This window comes from Tremella mesenterica, assembly GCF_000271645.1.
Source record: "Tremella mesenterica DSM 1558 unplaced genomic scaffold TREMEscaffold_2, whole genome shotgun sequence".
NCBI lineage: Eukaryota > Fungi > Basidiomycota > Tremellomycetes > Tremellales > Tremellaceae > Tremella > Tremella mesenterica.
Genome location: NW_006711226.1, coordinates 634,736 through 651,243, shown reverse-complemented (window position 1 = coordinate 651,243; position 16,508 = coordinate 634,736). Strand labels below are relative to the sequence as shown.

Below are 16,508 nucleotides of genomic sequence, written 5' to 3'. Positions count from 1 at the left end.
CAATCGAAACATTGTTAGGGATATCCCCGACCCCCCCGAACCTCCCATCACCTCCCTCCCTAAACCCCTAACCTCCTAACCCCCTAACCCCCTAAAGGTCAACCATTAGTATTCCGCCTCCACCTGCGGCAGAGGCAATGACTTACAGAGAGTAGGCACGCCCCACCTTGAATTAGGCACGCCAAAGGTGGTGCCCGGGGTCACTTCGGGTGGTGCCCTAAGTCGTTATCGTAATTAAGTCCTTCTTTTTGAAATGGGTGTAATTAAGTCCAAAAACGTTAGAAAAGGCGTAATTAAGACCTTTCCTCGCGCCGGTGGCCGGTGGCCGCCAGAAATGCCGAAATCGGAACAAAGCCCACTTTGCCACTTTGCCGGTGATCGGGCATCGCTCAAAACCGATCACTTCTCAATGCCTCCGGATTTTCATCCCACAGCGCCTCCCAGCGGCCCAGCCATACCAGCCATATGTAGTTAGCACAGAGCACCGTAAAGATCGGATCATGTCCCGGCCATACGATGAAGAATGATGAATCAGCTGAAAACGGCTAGAAAGAAGAGTATAACTGAGACAAATGCATTTTTCAGTCACATGCCAGATGATTGGATTCTTCTGCGAAAGTACGAAATACAATTGAGACTTCCTATGCTCTCTCTCAGTCTCCCTCGACCCCTCATTTCTCCTCGAACACGATCATTCGGACTAGCTTCACACAATGTCGGATGGTCTCTTTGCCAGACCCTTCGGCCGCCGGATCATGAACAGACGTCGTCATGTCATGTCATCAGAACCTCTTTTCGGGATAGGTCCGTCAAAACCCCCTTCCTTCCTCATCTTTCCACACAGACATCGAAAGATGGCCCTGATCACTCCCACATTTTTCTAGGATGACCTTCCACACTTCCCTTCCTCGCACACTCATCTAACAACATATGTACCCTTTCTCTACTCGCCGTACTTTCCGCTCCTAATAAACTCGCCTTATCTCTCACTAAATTCAACAGCTTTCCCGTTTGCGCCGGTCCATACGTCCGCATCACCTCTGCGCCACACACGTTCAGCCATGCCGCTATGAGACTTGAAACCGGGTGATGTTGAATCGTCCGAGGTTGTAAAATGGACCGAAGCCATGTCCATGCTCTCGGTAAGCGGAATTCGGGGATGACGAGGTCAAGGAGTTGTTGTGGCGTAGGAGGGATAGGGAGGGTGGAGATCAATGGCGTGAGGGAGGTTTGCAGTATGGCGAAGTAGAATGTGCAAATGCCCGTCATACGTTCAACGAACGAGCTGGTGGTTTCATTCACGTCGAAACCAGCCGCTTTGCGTATTGCCGCAGGATCGGAACTCTGCTCTGTCAGAAACCCGCTTTCATCACACTACAGTAGAGAATAACTCACGTCTGGTCTGGGGAGATGGGGAACTACCCATGGACATTTCTTCGCCAACCTGGAGAATAATATCGGTCCGAACGAGGCATGTCCGCGTATCAATAGACCGAGGACGACCCACGCCACAGGGAAGGCAGCGTCGGCTTTGACACTCACTTCAGCTTCGGCCTGTTCGATCAAACACTTGGCCAGTCGACTGGTCATGTAGAGATACGCCACGGGAAGATCGCTTTTGTAAATCGCTGGGTTGGCCGCTGACGTTTCCCGTCCCAGTTGCTCGCAAAGGATTTTATGTATATCGCCCGTCACTCGAACAATCACACTTTTCTTGTTGGTCACTTGTCCGACAAATCGACGCATCTTGGCGGCTATCTTGAAAAGCGAACCTTTCAACGCGGGGTTAGTCTTGACGGGTTGATGTATATTCTTTTTGATATAGTCCTGCTCAAGACGCCAGCGGTAAAAATCAGCCGAGCCCCGACGTTGATGGACCATAGTACGTGTTCGCTGGTTTTCCTGTGTGACTGCGGTTACAAGTGCTGCTCGTTCTGGTGTCTGCGTGGGAGAAGCGGCGGTGGTTGTGATAGCAGCTTCTTGCTCCTTCTTCCTTATTTCCGCTTGTCTTCTTTGCTCCTCCGCTGCCTTATTTTCCGCCTCCCGTTTCAAGTCCGCCTCTTCCCTAGCTCGCCTCTCCGCTGCCTCTTTAGCTGCTCGTTTCTCCTCTTCGGCTTTCTTAACGACTTGGGCAGCACGCTGTGCTTCCGCCTGTTTCTTCTCCTCTTCCAGCTTCTTCGCGGTTTCTGCTCGATGTTGAGCTTCTGTAGCTTGCTTTGTTCTAGCGGACACAGCTACGTCGATAGACTTTGTATCAGCAGTGTTTAAGAGACAATAAAAAACCTCAAGACTCACCGACCAAAGTCCACTGATTTTATTCTTGAGAGCCCCCGCACGTTCCTTCTTCTCAACTGTCATAGCTTGCATCAACCTCGCAATCTCATCTTGCTCTCTCTTCATCTCCTGCTTCGCCAGCCAAGCAGAATCTGGGGTTACGGTAGGTTCTTCAGACACGGCCCGACGGATCAGCGCCATCCGTTTATTGATCAACATTTGTCCGTTTGTCTATTTGTCAGGTTTATCCCTTCTACACATCAAGACTACTTAACAGAGCCTCAAGCTCAATCCGACGAGCAAATAATTCGGGAGGACTTGGTTGGGTAGATTCGTCTCTTAAAGTGGCGACACCCGTTTTTCTGGTGACGAGGTCATGAAGACTTCTTGAAGTAGACATTGTCATAGTTTGTTTTGAGGCTGCCGAAGAGGCATGGTGAGACACGCCTTGTTCTGCAGGAACATTGCGGATCATAGGTCTACGGATCAGCCTCATGTTGAATGGTTGAAAGGATGTACTGACGGAATGACTTGCTTGACGGGTTCTTCATCCGACTCGGAAACACTTGACACTTCCGACGCTACATCCAACAAGTCGGCAGCCTCATTTTCGGAATCATACGAATCTCTTCTGACGACTCTTGGATGGTCGTCATCTGATTCTGGTTCCAGGGTAGCTTCTCTGATCCTTCTACCCAACTCTGACATGGGATTTGGAATCCTACAGAGATCAGCATACGTCATTTTAAATGGTTTGACTGGGAGAGGAAAAACATACTGAGAGGTAGAGTCATGTTTACTAGATGTACTCTTGACAGAGGGAGAGTCCGTCTCCGAACTTGAGATGGAACCCGAATCCGAATCTGAATCCAGGGCAAACTTCATTTTGCCTCTCCGGCGATGTAAAGCTCGCAATAGATTAACAGGCATTCGGTGGGGACCAGTAGATGAGAACTGAATATACTTCGGTGTAATTAGGTTAACAACCAATGACAAGGGGATAAGTGGCAAATGGTGGAGATGTGGGGTGTATGAATGCTGTGTGATGTATGTAGTGCGTTGATGGTGTGTTGAACTGACTGATTGGCGTGTTGAATAAATTGAGATGGTGGGCTTGCGATTGACGGGGTCGTCCTTTTTAAAGAGATACAGAGTGAATCATCACCTCTTCAAGAGGTATACATGATGATTCCTCGATATGGAGTAGTGATGCCGTGACTGATATGAGTGTGACATGTTGAGACTTTGAGTTGTTTCTAAGATACTACAAAAAGGGTGGTGGTTTTCTTGAGTGGTCACACTTTGTCAATGTCATGACGGACAGCGAATAAAGTCCGCGGCTATTCTTTCCGACGGAAATTGCTCCCCACCTTTCTCCACGTCGCTCTGCTCGTCTGAACAGCTTAACTTTCCATTTCACATTTCATCCCACAATATGCGCAATCTAGATATATATCTCAAAGGTCTATTGGCTCTAGGACTCACAGTGAACGGTTTAAAGTCCCGGGCAAACCTTCGTGATCTACACGCTTTCCCAAAGTACGCAGTGGAATTTCTCAATCATGCTCCTTTAGCTTCCACCGATGCGGATTTGATACGTTCTGGCGTTCCATCCGAATCAATCTTTTTAGAACCCCGTGTGAGTTCTGGAAGACATCTGAGCGATGGTAGAGATGTAATTGAAGAGGTAAGTCGCCACGAGCTTCTGTTACCAACCAGAGTCACCTGGTGGGGATGCTGATTGCTGATAAGCAGGATCGACTAGAAGTGATACCTATGTCGCTCAATACAACCAACGGAGTTTTGATAGAATACCTTTGTCTTTTACCTGGATCAAATACAACAAGAGCTCAAACGGATTTGGTAGAAGCAAATGCCAGGGTGGAAGAGGAAGAAGAGCTTGATCCTAGTTTAGGTTGGGCAGCATTGAGTCATTTGGAAGGAAGATGTTTATATTTGAAACAAGGGTGGTTCACTTATTCGTGAGTTTTTTCCTTCCCGCCATCCTCTCGTTCACTCCCCAGAAGCTTCTCATACCCCTCTCAAAGCACCCTTCTCCTTATACATACGGAATCTAGAAATGTATCCTGCTCGTACACATAACGAGTCACCAAAGACATGACTTCACATGCCGAATTTCATCATGGACTTTGATGGGTCAAAACTGATTTAAAGATACTGTCATAATTCTCACATTCGTCAATTTCGTGAAGCTCGACATACTCATCCTCATCCTCCTGGAGGTTATACACCAGAAGAAGATCCAACATACGATGCTTACACATTAGGACAAGCACCTTCTGTTAAATCCATTCGTAAACCTCATCATCGACAAAATTCTTTAGATCCAAATTCAACTCCTAACAATCAACCAAATTCCCAAACCAAATCAGATTCTTCTGAAAAACAATCAGAAAAATCAATCTCACGTCCTGTCGAACAACCAAAAAGTCGATCTGAAATTTCATACGGTCTCAACACACGTTCACGTTATTTAGTTCAAAGATGGACTGATGGAACACGTTGTGATAAAACCGGTCGACCAAGAGAAACTGAAGTTCAAATTCATTGTGGTATGACATCTACCGATGTGATTTACATGATTAAAGAATTAGCTATTTGTCAATATGTTTTAGTTGTTCATTCCCCTCATTTATGTGGTTTACCAGGATTCAAAGCTGAAGAAGTTAAAGTTGAATCAGCTCCAATTAGATGTAGAGAAGTATTATCTGATGATTTGTATCATGCTTGGGAAGAAGGGAAACATGTTGAAATGATTGATTTGGGAATTGGAGAAGGTTTACCACAACCGGAAGGAGGAACGATATTGGGTTTACCAGAAATGATCGAAAAGGACAGTGAGGAGGATGGGAAAGAAGATATAAAAATTATGGTGGGAGATTTATCAGACGATTTGTTGAGTCGGATATTTGGTAAAGCTATGGAAGCATTGAGCTCAAAAGTGGGTGAGAATGGGAAAAGTGAAGAAAGTATGGGAGAGAACAAGGAAAATTTAGCCATCTTCGATTTGGAAGAAAATGAAGAAGGTGTGATTTATCTTGATGCTGATATTCTTCTCGGAGGGGAACAAGGACAACAAATGGGGGATAAAGATAAAGAAGAATTTTTAAAAGTTGTCAGAAAGTTGTTGAATGAACAATTACACTCGGCAGATGGAAAGGGGGAGGAGGAGGAAGGTAGACCACATGATGAGTTATGAAAGAGTCGGTGAGGGATGATTGTATTGATATCCTATCTCCATCTATTCGATTTGCATATGCAATACGCTTTACACGTTTTTCTTGGGGCAGATGGCCTTATTGAAAAGACAAAAGGTCAAAGAGATTACAAACATGACCAGATTCATCCGATACACTATGAGACGATATGCAGATATACAAAACGATTTCATTATATTATATCCTTGATCTCTCTTTCACATCCAATATCATACCTCAAACCTATCTTGATTTTAACCTCGCAACATGTGTTCCTTTCCACCTTTAACATCTCTTCAACCCATACCATTTCTATACACTTCGCAACAAGACACGTCTTCGTCAAGCCGACCCAGTAATCTTCTCTGAAGTTACAGATGCCATAATGAGATAACGCGATGTCATGTTCCAACCATAAAAAGAACCCTACACAACCGTCCGTTTTGGCGCTTTCTTCCTAACGGCCATCCCGATCTTGCTCTCTGCAAAAGTCCAATTAGGATCATACTCCGTGATGAAAGGATGTTGCAAGAGTTCAACGGCCATGGGTCGATCCCGAGGATTCTTAGCCATGCACTTTTCGTTCATAAAGTCCAAAGCGGTGGCTGAGAGGTGGATGTCAGGTGGGAGAGGAGGTCTAGCTCGATTGCTGAATAACTGTGAGTCAGTGGTGTGATCTTTGTCCATGCTCGATCTCCGGCGAGTATTCCCAAGACGTGTCTATGAAAAGTATCCCCCAATAAGAAACCTGGGCAACGTAGCTTGGCCCACTGACCGGAGAGTGACGAAGGTAAGTAATTGGAAAAGAAAAGAAAAAACCCACCTTCACCATCGCCGCAACCTGTTCCATCTCACCCCAAGGACGTTGCCCCGTCCACATTTCCAGTACCACACATCCCAAACTCCAAATATCAACTTTACCAGAATAAGTCCTATCATTAACCGAATGGATAACTTCTGGAGCCATCCAAAAGACCGAGCCTTTCATATTGGTAGCTTGTCCAAACGAGTCGTACGCGTCCGCTAACCAATCAGTACTTGTCATTCTTGTTATTTTCTTTGGAACCACTCGACCTAGACTTGTGACTTCTCCACGAAGGATTGTACTGAGATCTGGGATATGGGTAGAAGGTTGACGTTGACGTCGAGACTGACCAGTTTGCTTTGATATACCAAAATCTGAGATTTTACAGATTCCCTCGGCATCAACGAGGATATTGTCACCTTTAAGATCCTGTATGTGAGTGAGATGGTCTGAAGAATAGAGAAGGAAGAATGGGAGATGGAGGACAGAGATTTGAGATTCAGAAACGAGGACTGAGGATTGGGAAATGTACATGGAGTATAGAAATTAGAGAGACCTACCCGATGACAAATGTTCCTACTGTGCAGATACGCCAAACCTTCGAGAATCTGAGCAGTAAAGTATTTGACAAGTTGTTCTTCGAATCTACCTTGATTGGGTGTCCGATAAATTGATGCTATAGTACCTCCTCCTACGTACTCGAGGAAGCTGTAGGTCAGCTAAAACTCGGAGACTCCTCACTCAATGACAGCGCATTTTAACATAATGGTACTTGAAACACCATTGCCTCATGACAGTGCAACGAGAGATGTGTAGTACCGAGGCGTTGTAGTTGAAGGAGACGAGCAAGGTGCTGAGCACCAGAAGGCAACAATGGGGAACATGAAGATACTCACATAGACAAATACTCCGGACTGGTCTCACAACCGAGATACGCGACGATATTCGGGTGATATAAATCTTTCAATAATGCAATCTCCGATCGTAGAGCGTCAATCATTCCCATTTGTCTTGAATCATTCCTATCTCTCTCCGTAGCGGGTAATTCGACCTGTTTGACAGCCATCATGTCTCCAGTTGAGACGTTCATAGCGAGGTAAACACGACCGTAAGATCCTTTACCGATGAGTTCACCTTTGACCCAGTTCATGATGGCTGAGATGTCAGCTATTCTGCCCCTTCTTCTCTCACTTGCCCACTTGGTCATCATCTGTATCTTCCCTACCAGTCTCACCTCGCTGGCGAGGAAGGTTCAGATCATATGATATGCAAGGAGTTGTGACATGTGCCAAAGCTGGGTGGGATAGTTATGTGAATGTTAAGGTCTATGCCCATTCCCAATCCCCAAGAACTATTAGGATGACACAAAAAAGAGAGCCTGGTCCAGACGAAAACAAAAATTGACTCACGAGGTTTACCATCGCTAGAGGGACTTTCAGGTATTGCAGGTGGAATCGAGGACATTTTACCCGGTGTGACTTCCACCACTCTATGTCCCCACATACTCGAACTCTTTCTTCTCTCCACCCTCCTATCCGCTCTAGTAGCCAAAACATTCCTAGGTTCTTTCTCTCCACCGTCCCGATTCTCCTTCAACATAGTCTTCCTCTTATGATCCGCCATGACTCTTATACTCTTTCTATTCTCCGCTTTGTTAAACGCAGTCCTTGCTGGATGTAATGGTGGTGGTCTATGTGCTTCTTCATTCTTGACAGCAGATGAGATATGTTGAGTCTGCGATTGAAGTCTCGAAGGATGAACAGGCGGAGGAGGGAATGAATCGTCAGGTACGGGTCGTTGAGGTGATTCCGATGGCGTTGTAGGTGTTGACATACCTCCTTCGACGATTGGTTTATCAAGGTCAATCTTGGGGAAGAAACTGGATAAATTGTCATAAAGCATATCAGGATCAGGTCGAACGAGCCATTGATCTGGATCTTTTTGTCTTGCAAAAGATTTGACACGATGAATACGTTCACCTTCCGATTCAGTAGCGCTATCGGATGGGGTTGTAGCTGATCTATCTGCCATATTTCTCGCTGCGGCATTGGTATTTACTGTCAGATTGGGTTTCGAAGGTGATGGACGAAGGGCCATGGTTCGGTGTAAAGGTTTTGGAGAATCTGTACTTCTAGAAGGTGCGGTGATCCAAAGTGTCGCTTCGTCTTCATCGTCTTCGTCATTGGGAACCATAGGACGAGCAGAATGGATCATGTCTTGAAGTCTCTTTTGTAAATCTCCAACACGAGCGGTATTTCCTGAATCATCTTCATCACCTTCTCCAGACATGGTACGTGCTCTGATTGTAGCTTCAGAAAATCCAGAGCTCACCGTGCCTGCCACAGAAGCAGAATCACTTGTATCCGTCCGTTGGCGAGGTACTTCCAGCCATGATTGTTCTGGAGATCTCACGTAAGGGAGATGAGATCCGTCATCACTCAAGATACCTCCTTGACCAACATGACGAAGTTCTTCAAGCTGAGGAGATAATGTCTGTCGAGAGACGTTATCGGATCCACTTCGTTGCCGCCAAGCTCCCATACGGAAATCAGGATTATCATCGTTGATAAAGATCCGAGCCGTGGGGGGAGGGCTGCTCTCATCATAATAAGTCGAAGGACGACGGGGTAATGTGGAAGTTTGAGGAGAAACTATCGGAGGTGAACGGTCATAATGTATCGAGGAAGGTCGAGAGGTATTTTGGTCGTGTGACGGTCTTCGTTGTGGTTCTCTTGGTGATCTCCATGACGCAGGACTTGCCGAGCTCAGTTGAGGAGAAGGGAAGGGGACAATACCGATAGGTGAGCCAGATGAAGAATTAATTTGCAAAGGAGGGACTCTAGCAGGCGCTGATTGTGATGAGTCGGGATATCTACCATCCTGCATCCGGTCAAACGAAGGTGAGCGTCCACCAGCAGTGGCAGGGAAATTTCTGGTATCGATATACCCTGGAGATGGGGTGATAGCAGCTCTGGGTGGGACACTTTGATATGGTGATCGTGGTGCGGGACCTTGAGGAGGGATAGGTCTGAGATTCTCCATGGATCGAACGTTACTCAATGAAGGGGAATGTAGTTCAAGTCGAGGATACGCATATGGATGTCTCGTATGTGTGTCTTGTCTGTGCATTGTGTTCGTTCCAGCATTGGAAACATTCTGTCCGGGTGGTATCCGACCTAATTGGTGTAAGCGGGGATCACTGAGACGATCTTGTCCGCCATTGGCTTCGAGATAGCCAGAAGGTCGACGTGGTTGCAGATATTGAGCGACCCCAGCAGCGGTGGGTACCGGTGATTGGAACTCTGGAGTGGTGTCGTAGGATTGCCGCTCGAACAGAGGATTGATGGTAGGATATTGATGATCGGAAGGTCTTCGTTGACCTAGAGCGTTCTGCGGTGCTTCAACAGGGACATGGGAAATCCAAGAATCGACATCTTGTCCCGTCCGAGCCATCTGACCTCGTTGTATCCATTGATCCCGAATTTGTCTTCTCGTTTGACTCATGACCGCGGCTCGAGTATCGTGTTCTTGGCTGGCGTCCCATTGTGTATTAGCTGCCTCTTGGTGTCTACGAGATTGATTCATAGCCGAAGTCCGAGAACCAAGTTCTTGATTAGCTTCCCATTGTGCATTTGCGGCTTCTTGTGCTCTTCGTTGATCCTCCAGTCGTCTTTCATGTTCTTGAACTTGACGCTGTAGGTCAGCAAAAGGAACAGCACGTGAAGGAAATATCCTCACAGCTTGTGCTTCATCCTGTTCCTGTTGCCGTCTTCTATCCTCTATCCCTCCTTGCAGCCGTTCCCATTCAATTCTTTCAGCTCGTTGCTCCTTACGTGCTAACTCCAGATCAGCTTCTTCTTGTCGTTTACGTTCCTCAGCTTCGAGCCTGGCCTCGTCTTCTTCCCTCTTGAACTGCTCAATCAACGCCCTGGTCTCGGGATCCATACCACTCAAGTCAATATTGAGGCCGAGTCCAGCATCTGGTCTATTCTGCGGTCTACTCGGACCTGCTTGATTGTCCGAAAAGGGGAAAGCTTGAGCGGTAGGGGTGAGGCTACCACGTTGCTGTTTGTGTCCGTCTATCGAAGGAGAGCGAGGCACGTCGAGAGTCTGTCCTCTTATGGATGGCGAGGAGCTGGCTGACCATGATTGGAGTGGGGGGTTGAAATGCGGTGGAGCTGGGGGAGTAGGTAAAGACGGAGAACTAGTCCCGAGTGAAGTAGAAGGATCAGTCCTTGGAGATCTCGAACTAGAACTTCCTAATAATCTTCTACGTCTTCTCAATTCTCCATCGGCATCCACCTCACTCCATTCGCTAGCACTGTTACCTGAACCAGCTCCTAGATCGTAAGCGTCGCTGATGGAGCTTTGACTTCCTTCTTTAGAATGTCGACTAGGTGTTCTCCTCAATCTACGAGCTGCGAAATCGGTAGCGATGGGAGGCATGTCGGCTCTTCTCTCGGCGTTGGAACGGTAATGGACTGTTGCGGGAGGGACTACAGGTGCGGAGAAAGCACTAGGAACTCCGGTCTGTTTGACGAGAAGTTTGAGGAGTGCTTTAGAATCGCACAATGTTTCGCACAATTGAAGTAAAGCTTCTGGTGATAAAGGTTGTGGATCAGGAGCTTCACCGAATTCCGTTCTGTAGATTCTTAAACCAGGATAATCATCGTCCGCGAATCGTAATTTGGAAAATATCGTTTCCATGATGGTAGGTGCTGTATGCATCGAAGTGATGTCGACCAAAGTGAAATTATCGCCATCCAATGTGACTTGTAATAGACGTTTGTGCATCGATCCTGATCTGGCTCTTCCAATCATTGGAGCACCATTGGGACCACGTCCACCTTCACTACCTGACGCTGGACTCAAAGTGTCTTCAGGACTGGTGACTCGTGTACCGGATAGAGGTAATGGTCGATCAGAACTGGAATAACTACTGGATGGTGTAGGTGGTTGAGGAAGGAAAGATATGGCATGACCATTTGCAGAAGAAGGTTGGGAAGACATTGGAGGAGGAGAAGAGACTATTTGTCCGATTTGTCCTGATAAACCCATTGGACTAGATGATGGTGAAGGAAGTGGCGGTAAAGCTCTACTTGGTGAAGCTGGTGGTCTTTCTCTTAAATTTGTTCCACTCGCAGTTCTAGGTTCGTGTGAAGGGCGAGGTAAATCGGTAGGAAGTATCGTGGCAGTCGGAGTTGTATAAGCTCTACGCATATGTCTTTCTGGTTGAGGAGGAGGTTGAGGTGGAACCGGTGAATGTATTTGATCGTTATTTGTAGATGTTAAGAATATAGCTTGAGATGGTAATGGTGAAGAAAGAGGAGCGGGGATACTAGGTATACCGAATGGAAGGCCATTCCCACGTATACCAACGGGTGAAGGTATTGAAGTATGACCATTGATATTTTGTATATTTTGACCATTTTGTAATCCTTGTGAAGTGGAAATCTGTGTAGTGGTGGTAGATTCTTGAGGTGAAGGTGGTATTGGAACTGGAATAGAACTTGTTATAGATTGATTTCGATGTGTTGACCATGATGATAATGGGGATGTTTTACTTGGACTAATACGTTGTGGTGAAGAAGATTCTTCATCAGAATTATCTGGATTGGCGACGAAAAGACCAGGTGCGATACCTCTTCTACGTGCACCTTGAGGTCTACGAATGGGAGTAAGAGAAGGACCAGGTTGAGTAGATAATGATAATCTAGGTGGACCAGGTATACCTGACATACTACTAGACATTATCGAAATGAAACTTGAGTAGTAAAATGTAGACGTCACCCGGTTTGTTATTCGTAGTTCGTAGTCGTAGTCGTGAAGAAGTTACTTTGATACTTCTATACGTGTAAACGTTGAGATTTGAGGAAATGGAAGACTCTGTGGGAAAGAAAAGGAAATGGAAGACAAGATGTTGATGGAAGAGGAAAGATATGAAGCAAGGCAAGTTGAAAGGACAAAGGTGAATGACGAAATAGATGGGAAAAAAGAAGGATGTGACGATTGGCGGAGAGAATATATATATAAGTAAACTAGGTCCACATCTCCTATTTCCCACTTTATCTATTCCTTTTCAAGTCAACCTTACTATCTTTACTAAGTTGAATTTCCTTAACGACCCAGACAGGAGCATGAAAGCATGGAGCAATCTTCCTTCCTCTACACTTCCGCTAATCCGCTACTTGCTGCTCACCAACGATCGTCGAATGAACCGACTCCGGATGGCCGCACCACTAGTCCATCATCCACTCCCACCACTCGGTGTTCGTGTTCGGTGTTGGGTGTGTAGAAATGATGGACCACGTACAATATATATCTTACCCTTTTCAATTTCGGTTCCGTCTTACCGCGGTGATGCGGCGTGTAAACTGGTCTTTTGATGAGGGCGTGCGATCCAGCATTACAAGGAATTATAACTTACTTGTAGGATCCTATGGGAACGAGTCTTGACACGAGGTTAAAACCTGATCAATATGTCCAATCATCTTTGATCTCTGACCAGTAACAAGTGGGGGATATCACTCAAGACTGGATCAACTCTCAAGCGATTCTCAACCGAGTTTCAATAATGAGTCGTAAACCTCGCTACCAGCCAAGAACACTCTAGTACGATAATCTCATAAACCTCCTCTCCCCCCCTCCTCCTCTCTCCCACTGTCCTGAAGATCTCTGATCTATGAATCATTGTCAGACAAGCGGTCTCATCTGACCGCTATCCAAACCGCCGCCTTCGTTTACCACTTACGCACCTCTGACCTGGAGACTGGCGATCTTTAATATATAGGCGCCGGGGTCGGCTGTCATTCTTCAACCGAACACCACAACATGTAGCCCCCCCACACGTCAAGCCACTCATGACATGACAGCATCGAGATAAACTTCTACACCGTACACCATACACCGTACAATTCGCTTCACTTTGCATCTTTTTGCATAACGTCTGCCAACACAATTAGATCCTCTTTCCAACTCTCTTCCTACTGATGTAAAGACGCACTCCACAACGCACCGACAAACGTGAGCAACTGATATCGTCAGCATTCCCGCCTCATGTCAGATCTGACCTCGAGGGAAACTCACCAGACGTGGTCGGACATCTACGATATCTGCGGATCAGCACATGGTCTGCATAAACTTTATCACGCTACTCACCTTCTGGAACAAGGAAGATCAGGGCGTTCATCTTGCGCGCGATTGAAATAGCCAATTTAGCTACGTTGTCAGTGAAATGCACTTTAATAAAAACAACACCACATCATGAGGTAGGGCCAGGTATGATGAGGTACCTTCGGTAAGATGACGAACGACTGACCATTCTGTCTCTTCTCCTCTTCATTCACCCCTTTGTGTACTAAAGAATAATCCACATAACCCGGTTTGACCCCATTGAGCAAATCAAGGAAGAAAATACCAGTACTTAACGAAGAATCTTTGAAACTCCTCATCGTACTTGACTTTCCTCCCTTCTTCACCGTCTCATTGGCCCATTTGATCATACTCTGATCCGTCACACTTTTACCGTTCTCCGAGATGCTCGCCAGGGTCTGACTGATCGACAGACGCATCAGTTGCCAAACCAGTCCAAGGACGAGGGTACGAGTTCCATCGACAATGTCTGATCCTTGAATACCGACAATGTGCATCCCGTTCCCTTTTGCGAGGTCAACAGCGTAGTTTGTATTCTCTACAGCTTTGAAACGGGAAAGTTCTTGACCTTCCTTGGGTTTGGTGACTCGTCGCCAGATGACAGAACCCGGAATGACTTTGTCAAAGCCTTGAAGCAGTACGTATCCATCCTGCTGGTCAACACCGATCGTCCCCACACGCCTTTCCCATGTTTCCTCTCACTTCGTGGCTCTGTCTCTGATCATGCACCCGGGAACGAAATGCCGTGTCCAAAACACCAGAAAGAACTCACCTTGAGATCTTCAAATAGATTGTAAACGCCAGGTTCCACATCGAGCGAGTTCAGCCACAAGGTGAAGACTCTTGCCTCCCTCTCACCCTCCGCATCGAAGTCTTCGATCACCGGAGCTTCCGCTTCTTCCAATGGTGCCAATCCAGGCCACGTGTTGAACAAATTGGCCACGAATGCCAAGTTTAGTTTCGGATTACCGGAGACCATCGAGCTGGGCGTGAGGAAACGCCGACATCCTATGCGATCTGCGCCTTGAAGAATTTCTTCCGCTCGTTGGTGCAGATCCCGAGTTTGGAGTGGTGCACGAGTGCATTGGTCGGGTTTCAGTTGATTAAGTAGGACAGTGTAGTTCTCTCCGTCTGAAATGTCTTTGGTAAAGTTTGTCACGCTGCACTTAGCGTCTTCCCTCCACAAATACCTGGGATACTGGATGAGCCCAGTCTAAAGGGGCACTGATTTGCAGAAGATGGTAACGATCTGAGAGGGCCAGCCACCAGATAGAAAGAGTTGGGAGAGTGGGTGTTGATAGGGAGCTGTGGACTTACCGTCGGGGCCAATTGGCAGCCTTGAGATGATAATTGAACCATCTCAACAAGATCTGGTCCGGAGGTAATTTCAAAAACGCTTCCATAGTTTCCCCATCGTCCAACAATCGATACAACTCAGGGTGTATCTTGATATCGATCTTACTCAACAAACCCCTTCTGATGATCTGCCAGATCAATCCCAAAATCAAATGTTCCCTGCCTTCGGCGATGTCGGAAGGTCCGATGTTGACCACTGAACATCCTATAGCTTTGGCTGAGGTGATGACGATATTGTTGTTTTCTGTCATTTGGAAAGCATTGAGATTTTTGCCTTTCGCCTTTCCTCCGCCAGGTTTGTTCAAAACACGTTCGTCGATGGTCTCGGGTACAGAATCGTTGATGAGTTTGCAAAGGAGTAAACCGTCTGAAATGTCAGTTATGTCCAGTTTTTTTCAATCGCATCTTCTCCTCATCTGCCATCCTGCTCTCATTTATCTCTTGCCTGGGTTACATCCCCTCATCTAGCTTTCAATCATCCTCTGGTCGATTCACATTCCTGATCCATTCATCGTCTCGCCACTCTTCGTATTATGTCTCCACCTTCTAATCATCCTTTCTCACATCTGGCGTCTGGCGTCTTATTTCTGATGATCTATGAAAGATCCATGTCCTTGCCCCCTGATCATGCCAGATTATGCGAAACAACTCACCTCTGCACTCGTCGAACAGCTGCATAGTATCAGTCGGGATAGGTAACAAATGTCCAATATCCAAATCCCCCCCTAACACCTACACAACCATCAGCCCCATACTTCCATCTCACTCAAAAGCAAGTACTCACGCCATTGATATGATCAGTAAAAGAAGTTCTCTCATCTTCGTTTATCGTATGTTGTGCGTTTGTCCCAGCTGTACCCTTCACGGAGATCTTTCCTTTTTTATGTTCCAAAACCGGTTGAGTTTTTCCTTGTCTAAGAAGAGAATGGAATTGAACCCAATCTTCTAATTCAACTCTTCCGGATGAATCTGTATTTACTGATTTGAGTGTTTCTCTTGCCTATCAGATCAGCCAACATTGTCCTCTTATTTATCTGGAGCATCTCCATTGTGTGATACCGGATCTGTCCCATGTCTACTGTTATGACCTCCACTAGAGCATTGCTTGATTGAATGATTCAACATAGCGAGATATAGACTGGAGAGCTCAGAATCTGGTGAACGACCAGAAGTAAAAGATGGGACCATATATGGCAGAAAGAAGATGAGACGGAGGAATACTCACAGAGTCGTAATCTGCATCTCCACTCTGTTGTAAGGCCGCAATCACTTGAGGTTTCTCCAACCAACCTCTATCTTCCACATCTATCTGTCTACATCCGTCAGCGTATCATCTGCATCTCATCATCCCTGCCAGGCCAACAAGGAAGAAAGACTGACTTGAACTTATTGATGAGGTCGAACAGCTCGTCTTGTTTGAACTCGGGGTATTTCTTCCCCAGCCTGATTGCCTGCATGATGGGTGGCACTAGATGAGGTGATGGGCACAGCGATTCGGGTTCCAATGGGATAACTGCTCTTTCTTTCGATCAAGAGCTATGTAGGACGTGGATAGAACAGATAAGGGCACGATGAAGAGGTAGAGAGATGGAATGGATGGCAAGAGGGAAATGAGGCGAGTGAGGGAGCTGTGCTGTGACGTAGACGTCGAGTGGCCAGCCAGGCACGATCCATTTCACAACTTGACTTCCATCCTCGGTGCA

The 16,508-nt window shown here is 46.5% G+C and overlaps 4 protein-coding genes across 4 annotated transcripts; 1 reads left to right on the top strand and 3 right to left on the bottom strand.

Annotated features, from left to right (window-relative positions):
* Window positions 1-864: 864 nt before the first annotated feature.
* Window positions 865-3,204, bottom strand: TREMEDRAFT_60073 (uncharacterized protein; the record flags this gene model as incomplete). The annotated part of the gene is made up of 6 exons (XM_007002640.1): window positions 865-1,344; window positions 1,396-2,247; window positions 2,296-2,505; window positions 2,534-2,753; window positions 2,798-2,995; window positions 3,053-3,204. 6 exons carry the CDS (start codon window positions 3,202-3,204, stop codon window positions 865-867), a joined length of 2,112 nt encoding a protein of 703 aa, XP_007002702.1.
* Window positions 3,205-3,709: 505 nt separating this feature from the next.
* Window positions 3,710-5,494, top strand: TREMEDRAFT_60072 (uncharacterized protein; the record flags this gene model as incomplete). Its single annotated transcript, XM_007002639.1, has 3 exons — window positions 3,710-3,961; window positions 4,030-4,256; window positions 4,450-5,494. The coding sequence occupies 3 exons, from the start codon at window positions 3,710-3,712 to the stop codon at window positions 5,492-5,494; spliced, it is 1,524 nt and encodes a 507-aa protein (XP_007002701.1).
* Window positions 5,495-5,918: 424 nt separating this feature from the next.
* Window positions 5,919-12,048, bottom strand: TREMEDRAFT_67590 (uncharacterized protein; the record flags this gene model as incomplete). The annotated part of the gene is made up of 8 exons (XM_007002914.1): window positions 5,919-6,149; window positions 6,316-6,515; window positions 6,648-6,726; window positions 6,858-7,005; window positions 7,194-7,452; window positions 7,707-9,851; window positions 9,900-9,990; window positions 10,036-12,048. 8 exons carry the CDS (start codon window positions 12,046-12,048, stop codon window positions 5,919-5,921), a joined length of 5,166 nt encoding a protein of 1,721 aa, XP_007002976.1.
* A 1,232-nt stretch (window positions 12,049-13,280) lies between these two features.
* TREMEDRAFT_42604 (uncharacterized protein) lies at window positions 13,281-16,388 on the bottom strand (the record flags this gene model as incomplete). The annotated part of the gene is made up of 10 exons (XM_007002470.1): window positions 16,186-16,388; window positions 16,031-16,118; window positions 15,590-15,805; window positions 15,459-15,537; window positions 14,767-15,172; window positions 14,222-14,609; window positions 13,616-14,099; window positions 13,456-13,515; window positions 13,384-13,409; window positions 13,281-13,328 (listed from the first exon to the last, which is right to left on the bottom strand). Exons 1-10 carry the CDS (start codon window positions 16,260-16,262, stop codon window positions 13,281-13,283), a joined length of 1,872 nt encoding a protein of 623 aa, XP_007002532.1. The 5' UTR covers window positions 16,263-16,388.
* Window positions 16,389-16,508: the final 120 nt, after the last annotated feature.